Below are 23,115 nucleotides of genomic sequence, written 5' to 3'. Positions count from 1 at the left end.
AAAAATTAAAATATCATATACAATCTTAAAGACTTTATTTTCACCTATGCTTTTCCTGGCATCTTATTTTCATAAAAGTACCATCTGCAGCAATCAGGGGTCTGGGTTCATATTCAGAAGCCTTCAATTAAGGAAAATTTAATTTTGTACCAAAAGATTTTAATATAATCAATAGGTAGGGGGTTCAGTCCCTAAAATAGAATACTTAGATAGCCTATGTAACAATAAATTTGTGGTACTTTGCACAAAAATAAGCCAAGATCAGTTAGTCTGTTTAAGAAAACATTTTGTGCACTGGAGAATATAAACAGACTTGCTCAGAACAGCCAAGCAAACAATGCCCACAAATATAGATATAAAGAGTTGCTCCTACATAGCGGAAAAATGTGGGCAAAGTTTCCCTAAATTATTGCAGAATCCATTTAACACTTGTGTATACACATCCAACAAGCTATTGATGAAACAGGTATTGATATTCAAAGATGTTCTGAACAAACAGCTGCCATTCTTTAGTGAGCTATTTTACCATCCTTAGCTTCTTGTCACTTTTCTCCATTCCTCTAAGTCCTAGATCTCCCCAAGTCTTTAAAATATAAACCATTACATGTCTAAAATAAATTAACCTGACAAATTATGTATTGAATCAAACTACAAAACACAAACCCACAATCTTTTTATGTAGGATAAAGAGATTATTCAACATACTTCAATGACTAAAATAATACAAATTACATTAAGTGGGAGGAGGCCAATACAGTGATTAGTTTTATTTGTTTTAAAGTAGTGAAAACTACTATAATTTTGCTGTACTTGGAACTAAAAAAAGGAAGAGAGTACCTATAGTCTGACTAGACATGAAACAGTAATGGAAACAATGAGAGAACACTGTCCTGGCTAAGCAACAGTGTCAAAATATGAACAGCATCTCAGGTAGAATGTTTGGAAAACAACTTGTAAAAGGAGAGGAGGGCACTTGGGAAAGGATGTCACTCAAAAGAGAGAAGAAATCTGGATGACAGCTCCATACAGGGGCACTTAAAAGCTTCCCACACAGTGCTCTTCTTTAACAAATAGAGGAAGAAGTAACCATTGGTAAAATATAGAGGATGTTGATTCTTCAAATGGTGAAGGGGGAGGCCCCTGTAGAACCTGAACACAGCATTTCCAACTTCTGTTTCTGAACAAGGTGGTCACCTATTGCAAAAATTCACAAGTCACCTAAAAATGGCAAGAAATAATAAGGTGAAGAGCCAGTGGCGCAATCTGTGAGAAAATAAACCTCCTTGCATTTCTCCTTCATCTCTAGTCCTCAGAGATCAGAGGTGCTGGGTGCAGGTAGGCTGAATTTCTAATTACAACCAGTTTGGCCCTGTAAGTCCAGTCACGTTCAATAAGAACTTTGAAAATCACAAATTCATGACTGGTGCAGTTTATTGGAGCAACAGAAATAAAGATTTGGAGCAGCCATTGATAATTGCACTTATTGCATTTGTGATAAATATATCAAGGCCAGCTGGTGATTAATTAAGGTAAATTAACAACTCAAGCTAAAGCAACAAATTCAGCTTTTCACTATGCTTAACTTCACTGCTAATTAGCTTGGTTTCACCAGAGTATGCTCTGACACAAGTCAGAATCACAAATCTTACAAAAAAAACCCCTACCAGTTTTGGGGAGGAGAGAGGAGCAAGCCCAACAACTTATCTATAGTAGGAGTCCTAGTAAAATGTATGGATTGTATAAGTGGCCTTGCCCCAATCCTAGTTGTTCTAAATGGGCTGCAGATGGGATGTCCTTAATTGGGCTGCAGCTGTGGCTAATGAAGATAACTAGGATAAAAGGGGGGGTGGGCTGGCCAGTCAGGGAGAGGCTTGATGAAGAAGTAGGAACAGCAGTGCTGTGAGAAAACTGCCCAGAAGGTATTGGACTTTAGAAATATGATAACAACACTTGTCTGTGAACTGGGGTCAAATTTTCATCCTCTCCCTGGAGGATTCCAAATGTCAGTGTTAGACTTTTGGGTAAATGGGGGTGGGACTGTAGTCAAATATAATTGGTCAAATGTTGCTGCTGCCATAGGTGGGGGGGCAGCCCCTTTATCATTTTCATATTGATGGGTGTATTTTTTCACATGCAAAGGAAGGATGAGGAGGGGCTTTTTGACCTTTGGTCAAGCTGAGCTATAGGACTTATAGATGAATGAAAGGCAGAAGCACTTTAGCACTTGCTTCCTCTCCAAAAAAGTCAAAGCAGCAGCAAAGGCTGTCTGATCTCTGCCCAGTAGTCTGCTTCTGTCAGCATGTTAAAACCACACATTGTTGTCTCCTCAAAGGACCAGACACACACTTCTAACAAGGCCTGTTACACCTGGGTGAGCAGGATTCACATCTCAGGGCCAACATCCCTGCACAGAGGTGTCCGTGCTCTTCTGTGCTTCACTGAGACAACATTGGGCTAGGAGGCCTCTGCTTCACCCCACACATTATGTTGGTAAGCCTTGCTCTATCCAGGTGCAAGAAAAAATATCTCATCTCACACTGGCTCAACCAGCCTCAACAATTCTCTGCAGCAAGCCTGGCAATTTTCCACAGCCAGTGATACAAATAGTCTGGTTTGTGAAAGCCTGCTAGAGAAAGTTGTGCAAGGATCTCTCCTGTGCATGTAGTGAACAGCCTGTGAAATTAAATGCTGGTAAGTCACAGGGGAAAAACCACCACATTAGGTACATAATGACAGATGCTAAACCATCAATCCTTTCTCAGAAAAGCTGAGTCATTCTGGAGAGTGCTCAGAACTTGAGTCAATGCTAAGCAGTGGTTAAAAGTGCAAACAGAGTGTTAGGAGTCATTAGGAAACAGAAGAAAACAATGCAAAAGGTACAAAATGAATAAGACAACTCTAATACTGCGCACTATTCTAGTCACTCCATGTCAAAGGACACATTGTGAGATTAAAAAGATTAAATGTGTGACAAAAATATAATGGTAGGAAGATATAGTAAAGAACATAAATTTATGGACAAAATAAAAGATGTGAGTGACAGGATCATAATTTTTTATAAGAAGGGGAGAGAGGGTAGGAAAATGCACTGAGAAACAGCATGGAAGTTGATTTATTATTTTGGGTTTTGGTTTGTATTTTTTTAATGGAATGTTGTACAACAAATTTAAACATTCCCACAAAATATTTTGAATGCCAAAATCAAAATGTGCTAAAGCAACAATTAGACTAATTAATTGAAAATAAACCCAGCAAGCAGTATCGGAGGCAATAATGTGAGTTCAACCCACAGCCTACGGGAAGCTGAGACAAAACACTACTTTGACTTTATCTTGTTCCTGTACTCTTCCAACAGGCACCAACTGCATTCCAGTCAGAGGAATAAAGCAGCAGAGTAACTCCTGTTCTGACTCTGTATTGCCTCAACAGAGTGAAAGTAACTGTGCAGGAACTCACAGACCAGATCATATCCAAGGTTTGTATCTTTGGGGTTTTCAGTGCCAGGGGTGGGGGAAGCACTGAAAGCTTTATAAAGCATGAAAAAGCTTTGGCTGCAGTCAAATGAAAACAGGTATGGCAACAGGCAAAATTTAGGTTAGAAGCATCATCATCATGCAAACATCTATCCTTACAACACATATTTGAAAAAATGAGGAGAAGAGGCAGAGAAGCAAGAATCAAAATCAGGAGGCAGGGAGAGGAGTTGGGAGACAGCAAATTACAGCATTATGTGAGACAAAAGGAAAACAGGGATGAAAGTATCTTCAGAGGAAGAACAAATGAGAACGAACTGATTCTGTCTTGTTAGTAATGAAAAACTGACACAGAAACAGAGACCTGAATTTCTTCATCTGATACTGCCTCTGCCAAAAGCCATGGGCAGGATGGAATTATATTAGGGTAACCTACAGATCTATGATCTTCCCAGACAATATTGACTGCAAAAGGCAGCCAGGAAGGAAAGAAAGCAAGCATTAGATGAGATTAGGAAGGAAGGCACATAAGACAAGTAAAAGGTGGGAAGTAAGGGATACTCAGAACAAATATCACCAAAGGGAAGAAAAACTGAGGCAGAAGAGCACCTGAATGTGGAATTAGGATTTGTGACAGTGGAAAAAGGGGTTTAACAATCTTAGTTAGTGGAAGTGGTTTTCTGCACAGTATCTTGGAAGGCAAGAGTTAACCATACAAAAATTTAAATATCTAAGATGTATCAACATCAATTGAAAGAAATTATTCTTCCTCATCTAGAAAGAAAACGGGCCAATTTTAATATCTGGCTCCAAAAGTAAAACACCACTACATACAAAAGGCAAAAAATTTATATGTGTGAAGTCTTAGCTACAGCCATCACCTTCATAACTTACTGTACTTTCTGTGCATTTAAAAGCCTTCTGTAGAATTTGAGACAGGATTAGTAAGAAACAAAAACACACAAGCCATTTATTATGTGAAAAGGGCCAATCACAGTGACCATCAAATAGTTAAAAAAATAATTCTTCCAAGTGACATTTTTGAATCCCGATTACCTGGAAGAGGTCCTAGCTTATGCTACAGAACAGGTGGTTTGGGCATGAAGATTTAAGTAAGGAACAGCATTATCTGTTGTTTTGCCCAGTTCAGCCTCCTTTGCATCATGCATGTCACTCTGAGCACTGCAGAGTTGCATTTGATCCAGAAATGGTTTAGCCTGAAGCAAAATGATAAACATTGATACACATGATACACAAATTAATTTAGACTATGCAAGTTACACCACTATGTCTCAACATCAAATTGAAGCAGACCTTGACTTAAACTCCTTCTTCATTTTCATGGTGTCATTAGGGAAATATGGAACAAATAGAGCTTTATTTGGCAAAACCCTTTAGCGTAATGTGAATCTTTCCTGTGCTCAGACAAAACCTGTAAAATATACTTTGAAAGAAAAAAGTAACTTTATAAGGAGCACAACCAAAAAGCAAAGCCATGAAGAACACAAGAACTTCCCTGTACCTGGCAGATCACAAGAACAAAGTTTCTTTTTGCACTAAACATTACTGTATTTATATAAATGCAGTCAGTAAAGCACAAAAGGGATAAAGAGAACAAGATGGATTGGGAACACTTAACTCTGCACTTAAGAAAATTACAGGGAAAATAACAGATTTAAGTATTTCAGTACCTAGTACTCCTGCATTTAGCTGCACCTCCAACTAAATCTATAATCAGAAAACAAGCTGAAAAGATACACACGAAAGAGAGCTGCAGAATAACTTGCCAGAGAGTATTTTTATATCTCATGAAAACAATGCCTTGCAATAAGTCGTATTTTCAGGCAGAAATAAAAGCTTGTAGAATCACGGAATTGTCCAGGTGAGAAGGAACCTTGTACAGCCTTCTGTGGGAAGGGGAGCATAGATGAGACTAGCACCCTGCCTATACCCTCTTGGAAACCTCCAGCAATGTCCCCAGGGAGGCTGTTCCAACAAATGCCTTCTATAAAAATTTTCTTTCTTATCACAAAATGAAATCTCTCCCAGTGCAACTTGTTCCCATTACCCCTTGCCATGTAGCCTCTTGAGCATGGACCCCACTCCTCAAGAATCCCACTCCTCAGATTTTCCCTGACTGCCTCTTATGGTAGAAAAAAAGAGAAAATACTGAACATCCTAGCTAAGCAATCTAGGTTACAAAACTGCTAGCCCAATTTTTTTTTAATGGGGATCAATACAATAAAACGGGGTTTTGTTTGCTTTCTATTTTACACCTATATGAAAAACAGATGCACACTGAAAACACTCTCCTTTAAAGGCTAGAAAACCCAACCTCAGGGGATTAGCCATGTCCACCTCTATTAAAAATTGAGAAATGGAAAAAAAAACCAACCCCACTCTGCAACCCCTGGGCTCCACCTGCTTCCTTCACCCATGGCTAACAACCAAGGGATGGAAGAGAATCCAAGGAAGTGATTTTTCACCTGTACTCAGCACTAGTCAGGCCACACCTTGAGTGCTGTGTCCAGTTCTGGGCCCCTCAGCTCAGGAAGGACATGGAGGTGCTGGAGTGAGTCCAGACAATGGAGCGATGGAGCTGGTGAAGGGTCTGGCACACAAATCCTCTGAGGAGCAGCTGAGGGAGCTGCGGGTGTTCGGCCTGGAGAAAAGGAAGGGAGCCTCTCCTCTCTCCAGGGAGACCTCACTGCTCTCTACAGCTCCCTGAAAGGAAGGTATATTTCAAGTGACAGAACAAGAGAAGGTAGTCTTAACCTGTGCTCTGAGAGGTCCAGGTTGGACATTAGGAGGAATTTCTTCACGGAAGGAGAGATTAGACACTGGAATGGGCTGCCCAGGGAGGTGATGGAGTCACCGTCCCCAGGGATGTTTAAGTCTGGACATGGCACTTAGTGTCACAGTCTGATTGACACGGTGGTGTTCGGCCATGGGTTGGATTCGATGATCTCAGGAATCTTTTCCAACCTAACTCATTCTGTGATTTTGTGTTTCTGAAATTTTGTAATTCTGTTATCAGCGCCTCAGGCTGGCGCGCGCCGTTCCCGCCCACCGCCTCACCGGCCCCGCCCGCCCCCGCGCGCCCGAGCACGCGCAGGGCTGCCGGGGCGCGCGGGCGTGGGCGCGCGGTGGGCGTGGCCAAACGAGGCGGACCGGGCGCTTTCGAAGCCGGTGGGCGTGGCCACATACGCGGCCGTGCGGGCGGGGGCGTGGCCATCCGTGGGGGCGTGGCCAGACATGGGGGCGCGGCCGACGGGCGCGGCGGGGTCAGGGAGGCGGGGAAGGCGGCCGGGCGGGCGCGGGGACAGGGACGCGGTGGGCTTCGACGGGAGGTGTCGCCGCTGCCGCCGGCACCGGGAGGACGCTGGCCATGGACGCCACGACGCTGGAGCTGGACGCGGTGAAGTTCGCGAAGCTGGCGGTGCAGCGGGACCAGAGCGGGCGCTACCAGGAAGCGGTCTTCTACTACAAGGTACGGCGGGGACGCGCCGGTTCCCTCGGGGCGCTGCCGGTTGCCCCGCACCGCGGGCCGCGCGATGCTCTTGAGCTGCCGGACGGTTCCCGCTCCCCCCTTGGCCCCCCGAGGGCCGGAGAGGAGTGCTCGGCACCCCTGCGGCCCGGCTCGGCCCTGCAGGCGGAGGGAGACGCGCTGGGTCCGGGGAGGGCGAGGCGGTGCCCGCCGAGACGAGAGCGGAAGGCCGTGCGTGAGCGTCGAAAGTTTGTCAGTGTTCGGAGGAGCCGCGTCCTTCAGGGCGGGTTGCGAAACGCCTTTTGCCTGCGTCCTGCTTTTAGGTGGGAACCAGCGCTGCCCGGGCCTGATGTTTACCGACAGGCTGTGGGGAAGCGCTGCAGGTACTCGGCTTAAAAACCGGGAATGGGCGCTTCTTCCAGCTGCTGGAGACACAGCCCCTTCACTGCTGCTGGGAGGATTCATCGTAACCTAAAAACGTCTCTGCCCTGCTGGTTTGACACGTTCATTCCTGGCCTCTCCCCAAGCCCTGCCAGGCCAGAAAGACTGATCAGTTTTATGCTGGGCATTTTGGAGAACAAGTGGGCATGCTGCTGCTCCTGGGTGTGCAGCTGGAAGCAACTGTCTTGTACAGTCACCAAATAGAGAGGTGTGTGGTGAAATACAAGATGCTCAGCAGTAACACAGCTTCAGATCACAAGCTGTCAGTGACAGGTTTTTACCTTCGTGTGAATACTCTTTCCGTTAGGGAAAAGATTTTATTGTTTCCGTAGAATGTCAGGTTGGTGTAGCTAAGGGTATAATGAGGTTGATTCAGTGTCTTACTCCACATCTGCAGGTTTACTACTAATATTTAGTCATTTTTGTGCAACCATTAGGCATTTTTCACCTATGTAAATTGTTGGGGTTTGTGTCGTAAAGTTACATTAAAGTTCCATATCGCATTGACTTCTCACCTGCGAAAAGCCTCTTTGAAGCCTCTGTTTATCCTTATCACAGCAATCATTCCACAGATTCTGTTATCCTGACAAAGTGATTCTCTTCCAATAATTTGTTAAGGGATTTGTAGCTGGCCTTTTATTTCATGAGTACAAGGTGTCTGTGAAATGTTCAGAAAGCATAGTGTTAATATCTTGGTGGCCTATTCATGTAAGTGTGAAAGAATAGGAAGAAGAGTCTTTTTTTCCTTTTTTTTTAACCCAGTTGTTAATTTTTAGAGGGCTAAATTTATATATGTACTTTATATATGTACTTTATAAATGCAAAAATTTTAGTTGCTCATAGTAATGCTGATAAGCTCTGTGTTCACCAGGAGCAGCATGTGTGCATGGTCTGATAACCATGTGCAGTACTGCTTTAGCACTGTATATCTCTCCTTTTATCTGGCAGAAATTAGTCAGTGCTATTCAGAATGAAAGCATCTTTTTGTGCAAATAGTCACCCCTGTATGCTTTGGAACATACATGTGTGTGGAAAATCTTTTTCACATGCTGTATACAGGTGATATTCTTGCTAAGTGGAAAAATGAACCCCTGGCAATCTTGGTGCACTTGAAGCTAGACAAGACAAGAGGGTAACCTAGATATGTTTAGCTTTCCAGATTTTGCCTGAAGAATCACTTCCATGTTAGATTATACAAATAAATTACAAAATGCCATTTATTATTTCAGGGATACTTTGTTTATTTATTTATTTATTTATTTATTCATTTATTCCGGCACAGTAGAAGTAAGCCCTGGCCTGTCACCTGCTTTCTTATGAACTACTCTAAGAAGTTCAGAGCCCACTGGTGCAATTACTAAGCATGTGGGAAAGCTTGGGTACTGAACTGGCTTCTGCAGGAACTCGACCCTAAGGATGAAATATGGAAATCGCCACAGTTGGTGCCATAGACAACACCAAGATGTGTGAATGGGGTTCCTATGGTTAGCAAGTGTGCTTGGCTTCCTGCTCCATGTAACTTTGATAGGTGCCATGGGGAGTGCTGCATGTGAGCCAGCTTCGGGCTGCTTGCTAATTAATGGTGCTCTGCAGAAATGTCAGGATCATATTTGGACACTGATGACTTCAGCCAAAACTGCTGAAGGCTGTTGCTAAGTCTGGCTGTTGACCAGCTGTTAGCAGCTTGCAGACTGATGAGCTGTAGTTAGCTTAGTGTGACTGTGGCACACTACTCGTGACAAACAGTAGTGACATTGGAGAGATCATAAACGTGAATTGCACATCCATCTGGTCACTGGAAACAGCTGGCATGCTGGCTCCACAAGCACTCTGTCAACTGCTTCAGTCCTTTGCAGATTTGCTTTATAAAAGACTTTCCCGTTATGTTTACATCTTAAAACCAGGCAAAAACAATTGTGCTTGAAATCACAGAAGAAACATCAATTATACACTGGTTTGGAAATCCACATTTGTGCTTTGCATCATTTGTAGACCACATATCTTTATGATACAGCACCTGTTTTGTCAGTCTGTACTTGCAGTATGTCACAGACAAATATACCCATCCCTTGAGCACACAGCTGTAGTGCACTTTTTCCCCTGCAAAAAATAATTGTGTGCTAGGTCTTAATAGTATTTAATTGCTACATATAAATGGTACTTCTGCTTACCCTTCAGTGGCTGTGGATGTTTTGTGTGACGTAGTATGGAGATGGATGCTGGCAGGGAGCATGCAGTGGTTGATTGTGTGATGTTTCTCACTGAAAGTATATCCTAGTAACAAATACAGGCTGTGTCAGGATCAGATTTAAGTTTGGGCAAACTAAACAGATGGATATGGGAGCAAACTGCTAAGCTTGACCAAAATGATGGCCATAAAACACACAAGGGAGCCCTGGCCATGGGTCTGTGCTTGCCCTGTGCAGGGCAGCCTCTGAGCACCATCTGTGTGAAGCAGCTCTCCAGGTGCTCTAGTGCTTTCTGCCTTCCTCTCTAGTTACTCTCCTGCTTTCTGCCTTCCCAGCCTGCCTGCTACCCCACCACCTCCTCTGCTCTGCTGCTGCTGGGAGGGCAAGAACTGCCACAAAACTGGGGGGTTTTCCATGTCCATAGTGGGAACAAAACAAGGTTTCTGTCCTCATTTCTGTGGGGCGACAAGTGTTGGTTCTCCATGTGGTTTGGAGACTGTGTCAGCTCTGGCTATTTATTGCAATCCTGCCAAAACTTACGTGTTTTTCATGAATTCAGTGAAGGGATAGACAGCTTATGCAACTGAAGGCGTTTTTTCTTAATAGATTTGTACAGGATGGAAAAAGCCTTAATGTGGGTAATGTACTGTGCTTCTGAGCCAGAGGCCTGTGCTTCTTCCTGGAAGCAGACTTTCACCCAGTATTTTGTGTATATACATTAAAAAAAACAAGTTGGAGAAGCTAGGAAGCCTCACATTTGTAGATGTTCCAGATTGGATAGCTTTATCTGAGTAATAATAATTTTTAAAAATGCTTACTAAACAAAAATTCTTGACATTTGATTTTAAAAAGCTTATATATTTATTTCCTTTTGTTATTACCAGATTAAATGCAAATAACTGGAATAGCTACTTTTTTTCCTAACCTTAAATCCTCAACTTTGAAACCAAACTGATCTCAGTGCATGCATGAAGAGTTTTACTTAAAATCTCCTATTTTCATACATTACTATATAAACAGGCCTAACATCTGATCTTACAGAAATTCTGAATGTTTTTATAGTCTTATAGGTTGTCCCAGATGTGAGAAATTAAACATGATCTAGCTTATAACTTGAAACTTTTTCTTTTGAGCAGAATTTCCCTGCAGCCACTGAGTCTTTTTGCAGATTTAAGGGCTTGCTTTCATGCAACTCATGGCTGCTGTAGGCCCTCTGTTTATGGTAATTTTCTAGGCAGCAAACATTAACTTTGTTTCCAATTCCTCTCCCTTCAGGAAGCTGCACAAGCCTTGATTTATGCTGGGATGGCTGGGTCCAACTTGGAAAATATTCAAGAAAAAATAAATGAGTACTTGGAGAGAGTTCAAGCTCTCCATTCAGCAGGTGGGTAAGGAGCTTTCTAATTAAACCTCTGCTTAAATTAATTGAGTGGAAAGTTGTTTGCTGCTGTGAAATACATATCAATGGTGTTTGCTCTGTTTTTATTATTCTGAGTTTCTTGTCCTTTGTGAAGAATCACAAATACAATGAGCACAGCAGTGCTTTGAATTCTGATGGACCATAAATTAAGTGGAGCATGACTTTCTAAGGACTTGGGTGTGGGTGTTCTTTGCTTTTAAATATTCTGAGGAACCACATCTGCAGAGCAAATGTGAGAAAGGTCATTAGTAAAGGTATTAAGTGAGATGGACACCGAAGTATATTATTGTAGGTGATGTATTTTCACAAATGATGCAATATTTTACATAATTAAACATCCTTGTTCTCCATCTAGTATGAAAGAGATTTTACTTACATTATTTCAAATCTGAAATATCCTGAGAGCTAACCTCTGCTTCAGGAATTGTGATGGTGTTTCCTTGCCCTTGCATAGATGTTTTTAGCAGTTTGGAAAGATTTTGTTCCCAGACAAGAAATAGACATTCCCCATCTGATTAGAGCTGCTAGTGTTTTGGTGACATGTTCAGGATGTTTTTCCATGTCTGCTGCTATAGAAGGCTAAATACTGTTTTTTTCTTTTAGTTCAATCACAGAAGACAGACCCTCTGAAGTCAAAACAACAGTTGGACTTGGAGCGTGCTCACTTCCTAGTTACTCAGGCTTTTGATGAAGATGATAAAGGCAATGCAGAAGAAGCTATAGAGTTGTACACAGAAGCAGTGGAACTCTGTTTGAAAACAGTATGTTAAGCTACAGGTTAACTTGGTGGAATTATGTGATGGTAAGAAATTCTTCCACTCTCACAAATGACTGACCCTTAAAGGCTGGCTTGAAAATGGAGTACCTGTATTTGTAAAAACTACATTTTAAAATTTTTTTGTTTGTTTCACTGGTTTTGGTTTGGTTTTTTGGTTTTTTTTTTTTAGTGTTTCTTACAGTCTTTTTTATGTTCTATACAACACTACAAATTTATGGAGACTAGTCATTTATGTGGATTTTTTTTCTGAACTGGATTATACTAAAAGTTAGAAATATTCTGGAATATTTTTGGTGTTGATTTTTGCCCTGGAGCAAATACCACAGAAACAGAAATTAAAAACTGTTAAAAATGAAGATGACTTGCCAATGTGTCAGCTGTATTAATTTCTGACTACAATAAAGGAAGTCATTTAAGGGAAATTTGTGTGTGTAACATTTTCTGAAGATGTAACAGTCTACTGATGCCAAAACTATTACAAATACTACTTGATTACTCAAGTGTTTAACACTAAAGTTGTTATGAGTGAATTCAATTCACACTGCAATTAATAAGGATGAATTGGCCATTACATAAACAATGAAGAATATAACTACAGGTACTGCTTTTCTCCCTTAAGTCCAGTTGCCTTAACTAACTCATTACAAGAAGAGCTCACCATCATAATGTAACTCCACCAAGTCTGTTTTTCTTTTTCCCTTCTTTTCAATGTTATAATGTAAATATATTTGTGGGTTGGTGAGGGTGTTATGTTACTGTTGCTACATGCTTGAGTAAATCCTTTCCTCTGAATTATGTTAACAGGTTTTACCAAGGCTAAAACCCTGGTGGTACAGTGTAACCAGACCAAGAGTTAGTAGAGCTGCTCTAGTTTTTCCACTTGAGCTGTTGGAGAGGAATATTTTCAGTCTATTACATAACATTTACTGCAGCAGCATGCTCCTTCTTCTCTGCTGTGTTCCTCCTTCTGTTGTGTCAGTGCATGCAGATATTACTGAAGTTAGTCTGAAAATATCTCATATTAACAGCTGCATTTATTGGGTATTTCATTAGGTACAAGATACTGCTGAAGTTTCTTTTAATCTTGACTAGCATATTCTTTTGTTGACATGACAGTAAGATTTGTCCCTTGCGGTGACCCAAAAGTACTTTCTTCTTCACAGGATGAAAGGAGATTTAAGGGACTCTGCTATCTTGAAGCTTTACTCCCATCTTTCTCTGCAGTATATTCAGGGGCAGAGATTTGTTTCTTCCTTACCCTTGAAGAACTCAGAGAGCAGCCATTACTCCTCTTCTGTGGCTGATTCCCAGATGAGTGTGCTGGTGTTCCATCTCCATTACTTACCTTCATAAATCTTTTAGAGTATTTTCCAACCAGGAGCTTCAGAGTGTTATTTCTTTGCAAATGAAACTAGTTGCTTACAGAGGGTGTTTCTAGTTTCATTCCTTGGGGTGAAAGTAGATTGCTTTTTGTATCCTCAGTTGACATCCCTGACCTGGAATAATTGGTCAAGGCACGAAGCTGGAACCTGAAACCTGCTTTTGGGTGCCACAGGAGAGGCCACACCTCTTGTTGTGCCTCCTGCAGATTGTTTGGCTGCAGAAGCCATGCTTCATCTGTAAGGGAGAAAAAAGTATAAACTGTCATAAATGACTTCCCAGATTGGAATGGATGTTAACACTGTTCACATCTTTGTCACTCTGTCCTAGGTTATTTTATGCTTTTGATTGCAAGTTAAAAATGTTGTTCTTGCACCACTATGTTGTTCATTTGAAAACACTTAAGAAAGTAAACATTTAAAATCTTTTTCCTAAGTTACTATGATCATTTTAACACATTTGGGGAAAAGAATCAAAATGCATCCAAGCTCACATACTTGCATATACTACAACATTTTGTTATGTCTTCTTTCTGCCAATAGTATTTGAATACAGTTAATTCTTCTGGAAATTCTCTTTGTGTGTGGACTGTTTTTCATGCTGAAGAATTTTAGACATAACTTCCATTCTATCAAAATTTCACTAGAACAGCAAAATTGTATTTGCTTACATAGTATCTTTTTATGCTGAGTTTAAAAAAAGAAACTACAATAAACAAAGCAAAATATTTGCTCATTTCAAAGAGAGAATTGGAATAAATAACTAGTTACTCTTTGCTGTAATCTAGAAGTATGACAACTGAGCTAATGAAACATGTAGGTGGTTTTTGGATGTGTAGATTTTTCTTTAATTTTGCACTTTAGGCTACTGAAACCTCAGAAGCAGGACTCCAGTCCAAACTGAAACAGCTGGCTCGACAAGCACTGGATAGGTGAGTACTGCTAATGTTAGTAAACATACTAATGTTGGTAAACATACTTCCTGTCAGTTCTGAGTGTACCCTCTGAGTTGGATTCTTAGTCTAACCTGTCTGTGTGGATTCTGTGTAGACTAAGCTCCTGCAGAGTTCACCCTGGATGAATGTTCACTGAATGTGGCAGCTGTTGTGCCAACCCTCTGGGAATCTTGAGACATGCAGAGTTAGGAGAGGACTGTGTGCTTGTTAGAACAAATGCAGTGCTTCAGAGATATAATCCAGTGTACTATCATCATTGGCCTCTATAAAAGATGCTGAATTCAGGCTAGCATGAAGTCAAGGTGTCAGTGTCCCTCCATAAGGAAGACAGCTTGGAAACTGGGAAACATTTTTTTTTACAATAGCAATCTAATTACATAGGGTGTGTGTATTGAGATCTCTGAAACAATTTGCACAAGTATAAGGTCAATGTATACCTTTTTAAATCAGCTCTATGATGGTGAATCCCAGGCTGTGTTGGGCTAAGTTTCAGTATAAATTGGGTTTTAGCATTTCTCAGTCTGTGTTCAGAAAAAATCCCAATACTTTGCATGTGTGTGACTATACAGAAGCTTATTGCAGCAGTAACAAAATATGGCTCCTGCATACACAGTGTTCAAGCAGTTGAAAGCCTGGGTTGTGAGAATGCCCATGGGTTTTACTACTATTGTACCTGCTAGACAAAATAAATCTGGAAGGTATGAGAGGATACAGATCAATTTTTTCTCTGTGTTTCAGTGATCTTGTTCTGAGATTCCACATAATGAACACTTACAGAAATTCTCCTATTAGCATAATTTAGAGGCAATAAAATCTAATGAGTTCTGTCAAAAGTAGCTTGTAAGAGTTGGAAATGCTGTACTTTAATTGATTCAAGAACAGAACAATAAAGAAGTACCAACATCAGAAGTCAATTTGAGGTTTTTTTAAGAAAAAGTAGTGTTGGTCAACTGGGGCATTTTCTCATTCCATTTAACATATGTGGGAACATGAACAAAGAAAATCAATAATTGAACTGTAATTACATTTTTTTTATCACTGTTGTAAAGAAAATACATTCTTTATTTGCTTTAGAGCAGAAGCACTGAAGGAATCTATGTCAAAGTCATCTCAGAAAGAAAAGTCAACTGCAGCCAAACCAAATCAGCCAGTCAGAACGTTCTTTCCATTGGGACCTGATTTTTCTTTAAATGATAAACCACAGACAATCAGAGCAGTACAAGCTAGTGAATCTCAAGGTCAGAGATACACTGCAGAGGAGATTGAAGTACTCAGGTAAGTCTAAGGTTTTCCAAAATGAGTTCATGGAAGGTCTGACTCTGAGAAGCCAAAGTGCAAAGTTGTTTTTATAGATTGTACAACTGCTACTTCACTGGAAATAAAAGGAGCATAATATTTTATATTACTCTGCCTTCTATTCCATCCAGTTCTTTTTACTTTGATTTTTATTATAGGTGAAATAAGCTACAAATAATTTATAAAACCATTAACCTAAATTGTGACTTTTGAAAACTATCAAATATATAATGTTCAAGAGGTAGTGGTTTTGTTTTCAGAAGCACTGTGTATTTCTAGTTTTTAAAAACTTATTTCATTTTTACCTTATGCATGTTAATCTTCAGAAGATGATTGATAAGTTTGTAGCTCTTCTTTTTTGTTGTTTTTCTTCTGACTTGCAGGAAGACTTCAAAGATTAATGGCATTGAATATGTGCCTTTCATGAGTGTTGATCTGAGGGAACGTTTTGCCTTCCCTATGCCTTTTTCGTAAGTATGCTTCAGTTACTGAACTTTAGTTTTGTTTTTACTTTCAAAACTTTTCCATATTTGGTATTTCTGTATTTTATTTTTCAGGGTTTAAAATAATTTACATAGGCTTTTAAGCATGATTCAGGCAGAGATATTTAAATACTACCACTTCCTTCTTCCACTTTGAACTTAAAACTTTACTGTAAGCTGATCCTGCTCTGTAGTACTTTTGCACTTGTGTCTTCAAGCCTATAAGGATAATATTATATTTGGCTTTTTGGATTATTGGGCTGGGCTGGCAGCTTGAGACTGTTTTCTGATGCTGCTCCATGCTAATAAGCTTAGCTCTGTTGCCTGTAAAATGCAGGTCATAGCTGTTTCTTCTGTAAAAGGGATATTCCAAGTAAGAGTGATATATAACAGCTAGATTTTCATTCATAATCAATAATAATAAGTTAAGATTACACAGCCATAATAGACAAAGACATTTGTCTGTTATGATTTTTTTTAACATTTTTCCTTTTTCCCCCCCTTAAAAATCACAAACTTCAAAGCAGTGTTCCTTGAAATTGTTTTACAGCTTTGTACTTGTTTTGTGCCTATTTTGCACCATCTGTCTGACATATTTAAGACTGCACATACCATAAAAAGCTCTTCTGAACTGCTATTGATTTATTTCTACTTTTTTTTCTCTCTTAAATCTAGTGATAAGTGTGGGAAGCTACCCTTATCCCCCAAACAGAAAGCAATGTTTGCCAAGTGGGTGAGACCAGATGACATAACAAATAACCCTACGATGATCTACACCGTATCAAGTTTCAGCATAAAGCAGGTAAATTGTTCCTAAGGAAAAATGTGGGCTGCTAGTGGTTTATCATGGGGGACCTTGTTGTTCAAAAAGGAATCCCCAAATATGAGAGTGTTTTCCTTGGCTCTTATGAGGTTAAATAAATGCAAAAAAATTTGTTTGTAGGGGCCTCATCTTGAACAAGCATACATTTTATGCCTCTTTAATAGTGGCTTTGCTTCTTTTGGTTTAAATCCTTCCCTTTTGAAGGGAATTACTAACTGACTGTTTTCCTTCCCTCCACATACTGCATTCATCTCTCAGTAGCTGAATTATTACTAAATGTCCTCACTGGCTTTCTTCTCTTTGCAGACAATAGTGTCAGATTGTTCTTTTGTGGCATCGCTAGCTATCAGTGCAGCGTATGAAAGAAGATACAACAAAAAATTGATCACGAGGTAAGTAGCTGTTGCTCTGCAAGATCTTTTCAGATTTAATACTGCCCAGCTTTTGCAGTATGTTCTGTGACAGCTGTACACAGTCAAAACCAGCGTTTGTTTCATCTCCCCTGGACTTGTGGTTTCAGCGCTTCTAAGCTGGAAGCCAACTTTATATTGAAACAAAGGGTTTTAAGTTTAAAAGCAAAAGGCTGTTAGACAAACATTTCTAATAAATATTTTGATCAATCAAAATTGGGAACAGATAATGAATTTATTCACCATAGACATGTTCAAAGAAACAGCAGTTTTCAAACATTTATTTATGCTCTAATATCCAAGATTTTTTATAGATACTGCCAAAACTCTGCACAATTTATTGCATCATGGTATAGGTGTTTTGTGTCTTTTATTTCTACCAGAACGTCTCATCTTTTTGTTTAATGGATAGCCCAAATTTTATCCAGCCAAGCAGCACTTTATTAAATTTGCTGTCCTGGTTGGACAATTACCATTGATTAAGTTTTCTGGGGCGTAACAAGTCTATTAAGTGGCTCCCTTACTGTACCTGCAATGTATTAATTAAGGTTTTCTGGGGTGTATAGGCCTTTGACTCCTTAACTTGCTCAAGATAGCTTTCTTTTTCCATGACATCTTATTCATCTCTAGTTATATAACTATTGAACAATTCTTTATTGAATTTTGTTCTTCAGCTGCTGATTGAGTTCTCTGAGGGGTATGGGTTCATGGAGTTCCTTTCTGCAGGTGCTGTCAGATAATTTCTCGGGGTTTTTTTCTGACACTCAGCCAACACAGATCTAAATCAAAGCCAGCTAAAATCACAGTCAAACATTCCTTAACTAATTAAGCATAGTTCATGACAAAATTTTTTAAAACTCATAAAACTCCTGTCTAAGATATAACTTGCTGTCAATATGGGTATGTGTACAGAACTGGAGTCTAACTTCAGATGTGCTTTGACAAATAAATAGTTTGGAAGGATTTTGTATTTGTTTGGGATTTTTTAAATATAAACTTTATTTATAATGCCCTCTGGTTTTATTTTTCTATTTTATTTGCTGCTGTGCAACAGGTGGTCCATTTTACAACTCATTGTGGAATTAATGTTAACAATACTATCTCAGCTCCACTCAGTTGGCATCCTATGATGAATTTGCCATGGATTTTCTGGACTTTGCTAGGATGCTCTTGCCAGACCAGTGTGTGATTGTTTTTGGATTGTTTTGTTTTAATCTGTTCTTTTTGGAGCTGAATCTGTATTCTTTTCAAGAGCAGCAAGTTCTGCACTGCCTTCTCGTTCAAAAGTTTGACTTATCATTCAGGCAAATACTGTATTTATATTATAGATTTGTAAATACTGCTTGTTTAATCATAAGATAAATTTGTTTGCCTTGCTTCTGTTTGAGAAACAATTAGGTTGCTTATGTTCTTTTTGCTACTATATTAAGTAGAAAGATGCAGCAAGAGCAAGGCCTGAAAAAATAAAACCTATTTAAACATGATTATTTTTACTAAATTTGAGTTGCTTTTCATTAAACATGCCATATTTCTGGTCAGTGTAAATTCCATAAATAGACTGTGTTAATCTCACTTTTATCTTTATAAGTCAAGTCATTTATGTCATAATTTCCTCATTTTCTTTTTTTTTTTTTTCTGTTAACAGTATAATTTACCCTCAGAATAAGAAAGGAGAACCAGAATATAATCCATGTGGTAAATACATGGTGAAGCTTCATATCAATGGTGTTCCTAGAAAGGTAAATCTTTTGGGAGAACTTACTGCTGTTACTGCAAAAGTCAAAAAGTGTTTTAAAAGCTTGATCACCTTCACTATGAAGTGCTTGCATAGCAAAAACTTTAGGCAGGTGTTTTTGGAAAGTAGTTTTTAATTGTTAAACCTTTTTGAGATTCATTTTTGGTTTTGAAGTATGCAGCCACATACTTCTTCTGTCTGTACTTCTGTACTTCTATGGACATTAATAGAAACAGCCTTACGTTAAATTAATGTAAAAAAATGCCTTATATTACTTAACAAATTGTGAAAACCAAGTAGGAACAAAGCCTTGTATCCCCTATTTATGAATTAGGTGTGCACTCTTCCACTCCATCTTAGAAAGAATTAAAAATTATAGAGGGAGGTATCAGGAAGAGTGTAGATATGAAATGACCATAGAGGAATAACTTGACTGATAATTCAAGCAAGGCCTTGCTCAACTACAGATTTTTGGTAAGAAGAGGAAACGCCTGAAGATTAAACTTCACAAACTCACAAACAACTTCATTTTCTTTTCAGTGCAATGAAGAAGAACATAAAATAATGTATTTCTCCACATCATACTTAACTGTAGCACAGATCATAGTGACTGATGAATGCTTACGAGAGTTCAGAAGTTGAGTGGTCATATTCACAGGGTGGGGAAGTAGGGGAAACTCCTCAAAGGCTCTTAATTGTTAAAATATAACCTCTGGGTCAGGAAGTCCTTGAGCTGCAAAATTCCAGAATCTGAATGTTCCAGGAAAGTATCATTTTTATATCTGTCTTGCTCTTAATACTCTTTCCAAAATATCTCCTAAGGGCTGCCTTTTGTTAGGATGAATGGCTATTTTTTCTCCTTTGAAAAGGTCTATTCATTCCTGCACAGATAGGATTTGACCAGAGAATGGGCTGTGTTGGTAATGGACCAGTGCCAACAGGAAACTGAAACATCTATTCACAGAAGCTACTTCAGATTACTGCAAATATGCAGTCAGAATCTGTAGTGATGATGAATATAGAGTACCTAATTTAAAGAAGAAATGTTAATGCTGTCAGAGCTGCTGCTTTGAGGTGTTCTTCCTTTTCAGAGAGAAGAAACTTAAATCTGGAACTAGAGGCTATGAAAGTGATATGACACAATTTATTCCCTTAAAGATAAATAAATATTTATTTCTCTGCTGGCTACCAAGCATTGTCCATGCTCTGATTCCTAATTAGATGAGGAATATTGTTAGGCTTTTCTTTGCTTTTTATGCTTGAAATTGCATGGAAACTTTCTTCAAGTGCCTTTTGCAGTAGCTGTTGCTCACTTTATATGAGTATACTTTCACCATCAGTCAAGGCAGCCACTCACATGTCACCCAATTAGACCTGTGCAATCAAGAGCTGGCAGTGGAATTTCTTTTTGACTTTGGCAAACCACTGCAAGGTTAATAGAGGTGTCCAAATGTGAGAATAATGGTCAGGTCTGGCTGTGTCTGAAAAGCTTTGTATTAATGAGGATTTTGTTTGATTTTCTGATTACTTTCAAAATACTGTATTCATAATGCTTCATTCCTTTCACACAGGTAATCATAGATGACCAGCTACCTGTTGATCATAGTGGGGAACTTCTCTGCTCTTATTCCAATAATAAGAATGAATTATGGGTGTCACTAATAGAAAAAGCTTACATGAAGGTCATGGGAGGATATGATTTTCCTGGATCAAATTCTGTAAGTATGAGATTGTTTCTAAGAGGAAAAAAATCCACTTAAATAATAATGGGTAAAATAATTTCATTCTAGTGAAATCAAAGTGAACAGCTTAGGGAGACAAGTATTTGGTATGACATTTTCTTAATTTTTTTTCTGTTTCTTTCTTTCACAATTATTTTTAGCTGTACTTAATGGAATTATTCCATCAGAATAGAATGAGCAAGACATCTTGATGGTCAAAGTTAATCTTAGTTCTCAGATTTCAGTATTGATGCTTGTGGATAGGAAGTGTTTATATAGAATCTAGATGAACCTGTTGGGTGAAGTCAAATTCTCTTTGCCCATATCAAAGAGAATATGCATATGGCATATTGCCATACTGCTGATTTTGGTTTCTAACTCTTTCAATAAATAGGGCAGTTCTCCCTCATCAGGTAATGGAGTCAGCTAGGAAAGGAACAGTCTAGACATTTAGGAGGTCTGTATAGAGGGAGCAAGTGCTTTGATCTGTGCAAGTTTGTTTATCAGATTGTTCCACTCATCTCCATAAATATGCATTGGGTTTCTATAATGTGGTTACTAAAGAAACAGTCAACATACATCATACAAGTGACATGCAGGTTATTCTTTAGGGAGGAATGGTTTGCTGAAATGAGTAGCCCACATAATTTATTACTTAGGAAGCCTTTGTGATTTAAACTTTATATTACTAAAATTTTAATTTTTTTTTTTCATGGTGCTAATTGGTGTCTTGACAATCACATTCTTGGTGGTTTTACTTAGTAATCATCACCTCTTGAAAAATTGTTATGGAGACAAATGTGGCTTTGTGTAAGGGGTAAATGTAGCACATATTTTTAAGTGTCAGGACACTTAAAAATATTTGTTTTGAAGGACAAAAGCTGGTGAGAGTAACGATGTTTAATTCCCATTGTCATCCTCTAACTTGCTATCTGGAAAAACAGCTTGACTGGTGACATTTAATCTCCACCCTTCCTGCCCTCTCCACTTTCCACTGTATTCCAGCTTCCTTCTGTAATCAGAGTTACTTACAATCAGGCTGGGTTGTATTTGTAATTCCTCAAGTTCCCATCCCCCAGTGGTGGTTATTGACACTTCAGGCATTTACAGTCTCTGCTTTTGCTTTGAGGAGTACAAAGCAAAAGAATAAGAATTAAGCAATATTTCAAGGAGTTGGGAGATTAAAGCATCTTTTTATGGAAATACATATCAGTGTCAGCTTTACCAAAAAGAATAAAAAACCCAAACTCTGAGCTTTAGAAATGAAATATAAATTATTTAAAATGCATATATAATAGGAAGGTACCAAATGTACCTTCTGAGTAACATTTGGTGCTTCTGAGATGTGCTTTAAAAGTCTGTAAATCAATGAAATAAATAGAACACATCACACAGTTGAGCATGACTGATGATTTTGATATGCTTCAATTGCTCTGGAATTCCAGTTTATTTCATCAGTTCGCTTTCCAGCTTTTTTTTTTAAGATACTTGGAAACGTTGTCCTTGGCTAATCAAAGAGTTTTTTGTTTGTTAGTCTTGATCCTGACCCTGTTACGTGTAGAGCTGTATTGTAACTTATGTGTACTTGATTTCTTTCAAGGTGTTTTATAAGTTGTGTACAGACATCATATGTTTATATATGGATTATCTGTTCTGATTTCCTTTGAATACTTGCATTTCAGAATATTGATCTCCATGCACTGACAGGTTGGATACCTGAAAGAATTGCAATGCACTCTGACAATCAAGCCTTCAATAAAGACAGCACTTTCAGAATGCTTTATCAGAGGTAGACATTTGTTCTTTCCTAAGTAATTAAAATTCTTGCTGTGTAGTACTTGTGTTACCACTGTAAGAGCTGTAGAGTCACCACAGATGCTTCAACAGCAAATTGTGCTTTATAAAACCTCCATGTGCTTTCTGGAAGAAGAAAAATGAGGTGTTGGTGGCTTTGTTAAAAAAGAAGATTAAAATACTGGGGAATTTTGTGTTGGAATTCTTCTTCTATACATATGAATAAAAAAAATAACCCTTTCGTTGATAAAGAAAACAGAATATAAAGTCAGAGAAGAGCAGTTTGAAACCAATATACCAGTTATAATATAACTGGTACTAGTATAATATATACCAGTTAAGTGTTTAAAAAGAAGGAGGATATGTGTTCTGTGTTTCCACACAATTCCCCAGAACTATATTGTGTCTGCTGTCCTTGGCAAGCAGATATAATACAGTGAATCTCCTGGAGGAGCAGCAAAAGTCTCTCAAAACTGCAATACTGGTTTTCAGACCTACCGTAGCAATTGTATGTGATGGTGTTAAGGGTACAAAGTAAATTATTATTTTATTTTGCTTATGGTGAAAGATACAGCTGTAAATTACAAATGCCAGGTATACTAAGTACTTTAATTTCTTTCCAAATGGTTTTGTGCAGCCAGTGTCTTATGTATTTTATGCAGTTTCTGTTGACTGAAACAACTGCATCCACAATAAAAGAGTCTTTCTGCAGAATTTTTTCAATTGTTTAG

At 38.9% G+C, this 23,115-nt stretch overlaps 1 protein-coding gene across 5 annotated transcripts in view; it reads left to right on the top strand.

Moving 5' to 3' along the window:
* Positions 1–1,889: 1,889 nt before the first annotated feature.
* The window catches only part of CAPN7 (calpain 7), a 34,279-nt gene continuing 13,053 nt past the window's right edge, over positions 1,890–23,115 (top strand). For 3 of the 5 annotated variants that reach the window (XM_059484239.1, XM_059481100.1, XM_059482660.1), the window contains exons 1-11: positions 6,792–6,963; positions 10,866–10,974; positions 11,614–11,771; positions 14,032–14,099; positions 15,198–15,398; positions 15,803–15,889; positions 16,577–16,703; positions 17,031–17,116; positions 18,780–18,873; positions 20,441–20,587; positions 22,273–22,379. In XM_059484239.1, the coding sequence (XP_059340222.1) occupies positions 6,862–6,963; positions 10,866–10,974; positions 11,614–11,771; positions 14,032–14,099; positions 15,198–15,398; positions 15,803–15,889; positions 16,577–16,703; positions 17,031–17,116; positions 18,780–18,873; positions 20,441–20,587; positions 22,273–22,379 (1,286 nt within the window). In that variant the 5' untranslated portion in view covers positions 6,792–6,861. Of the gene's footprint in view, positions 1,920–3,355; positions 3,476–6,791; positions 6,964–10,865; positions 10,975–11,613; positions 11,813–14,031; positions 14,100–15,197; positions 15,399–15,802; positions 15,890–16,576; positions 16,704–17,030; positions 17,117–18,779; positions 18,874–20,440; positions 20,588–22,272; positions 22,380–23,115 lie in introns of those variants that run through there. The other 2 variants (XM_059481858.1, XM_059483452.1) reach the window with 2 other exon arrangements.

This window comes from Ammospiza nelsoni, chromosome 1 (assembly GCF_027579445.1).
Source record: "Ammospiza nelsoni isolate bAmmNel1 chromosome 1, bAmmNel1.pri, whole genome shotgun sequence".
Lineage (NCBI taxonomy): Eukaryota > Metazoa > Chordata > Aves > Passeriformes > Passerellidae > Ammospiza > Ammospiza nelsoni.
Note: the sequence above shows the minus strand (reverse complement) of the source record. Positions and strands in the feature narration are given on the sequence as shown.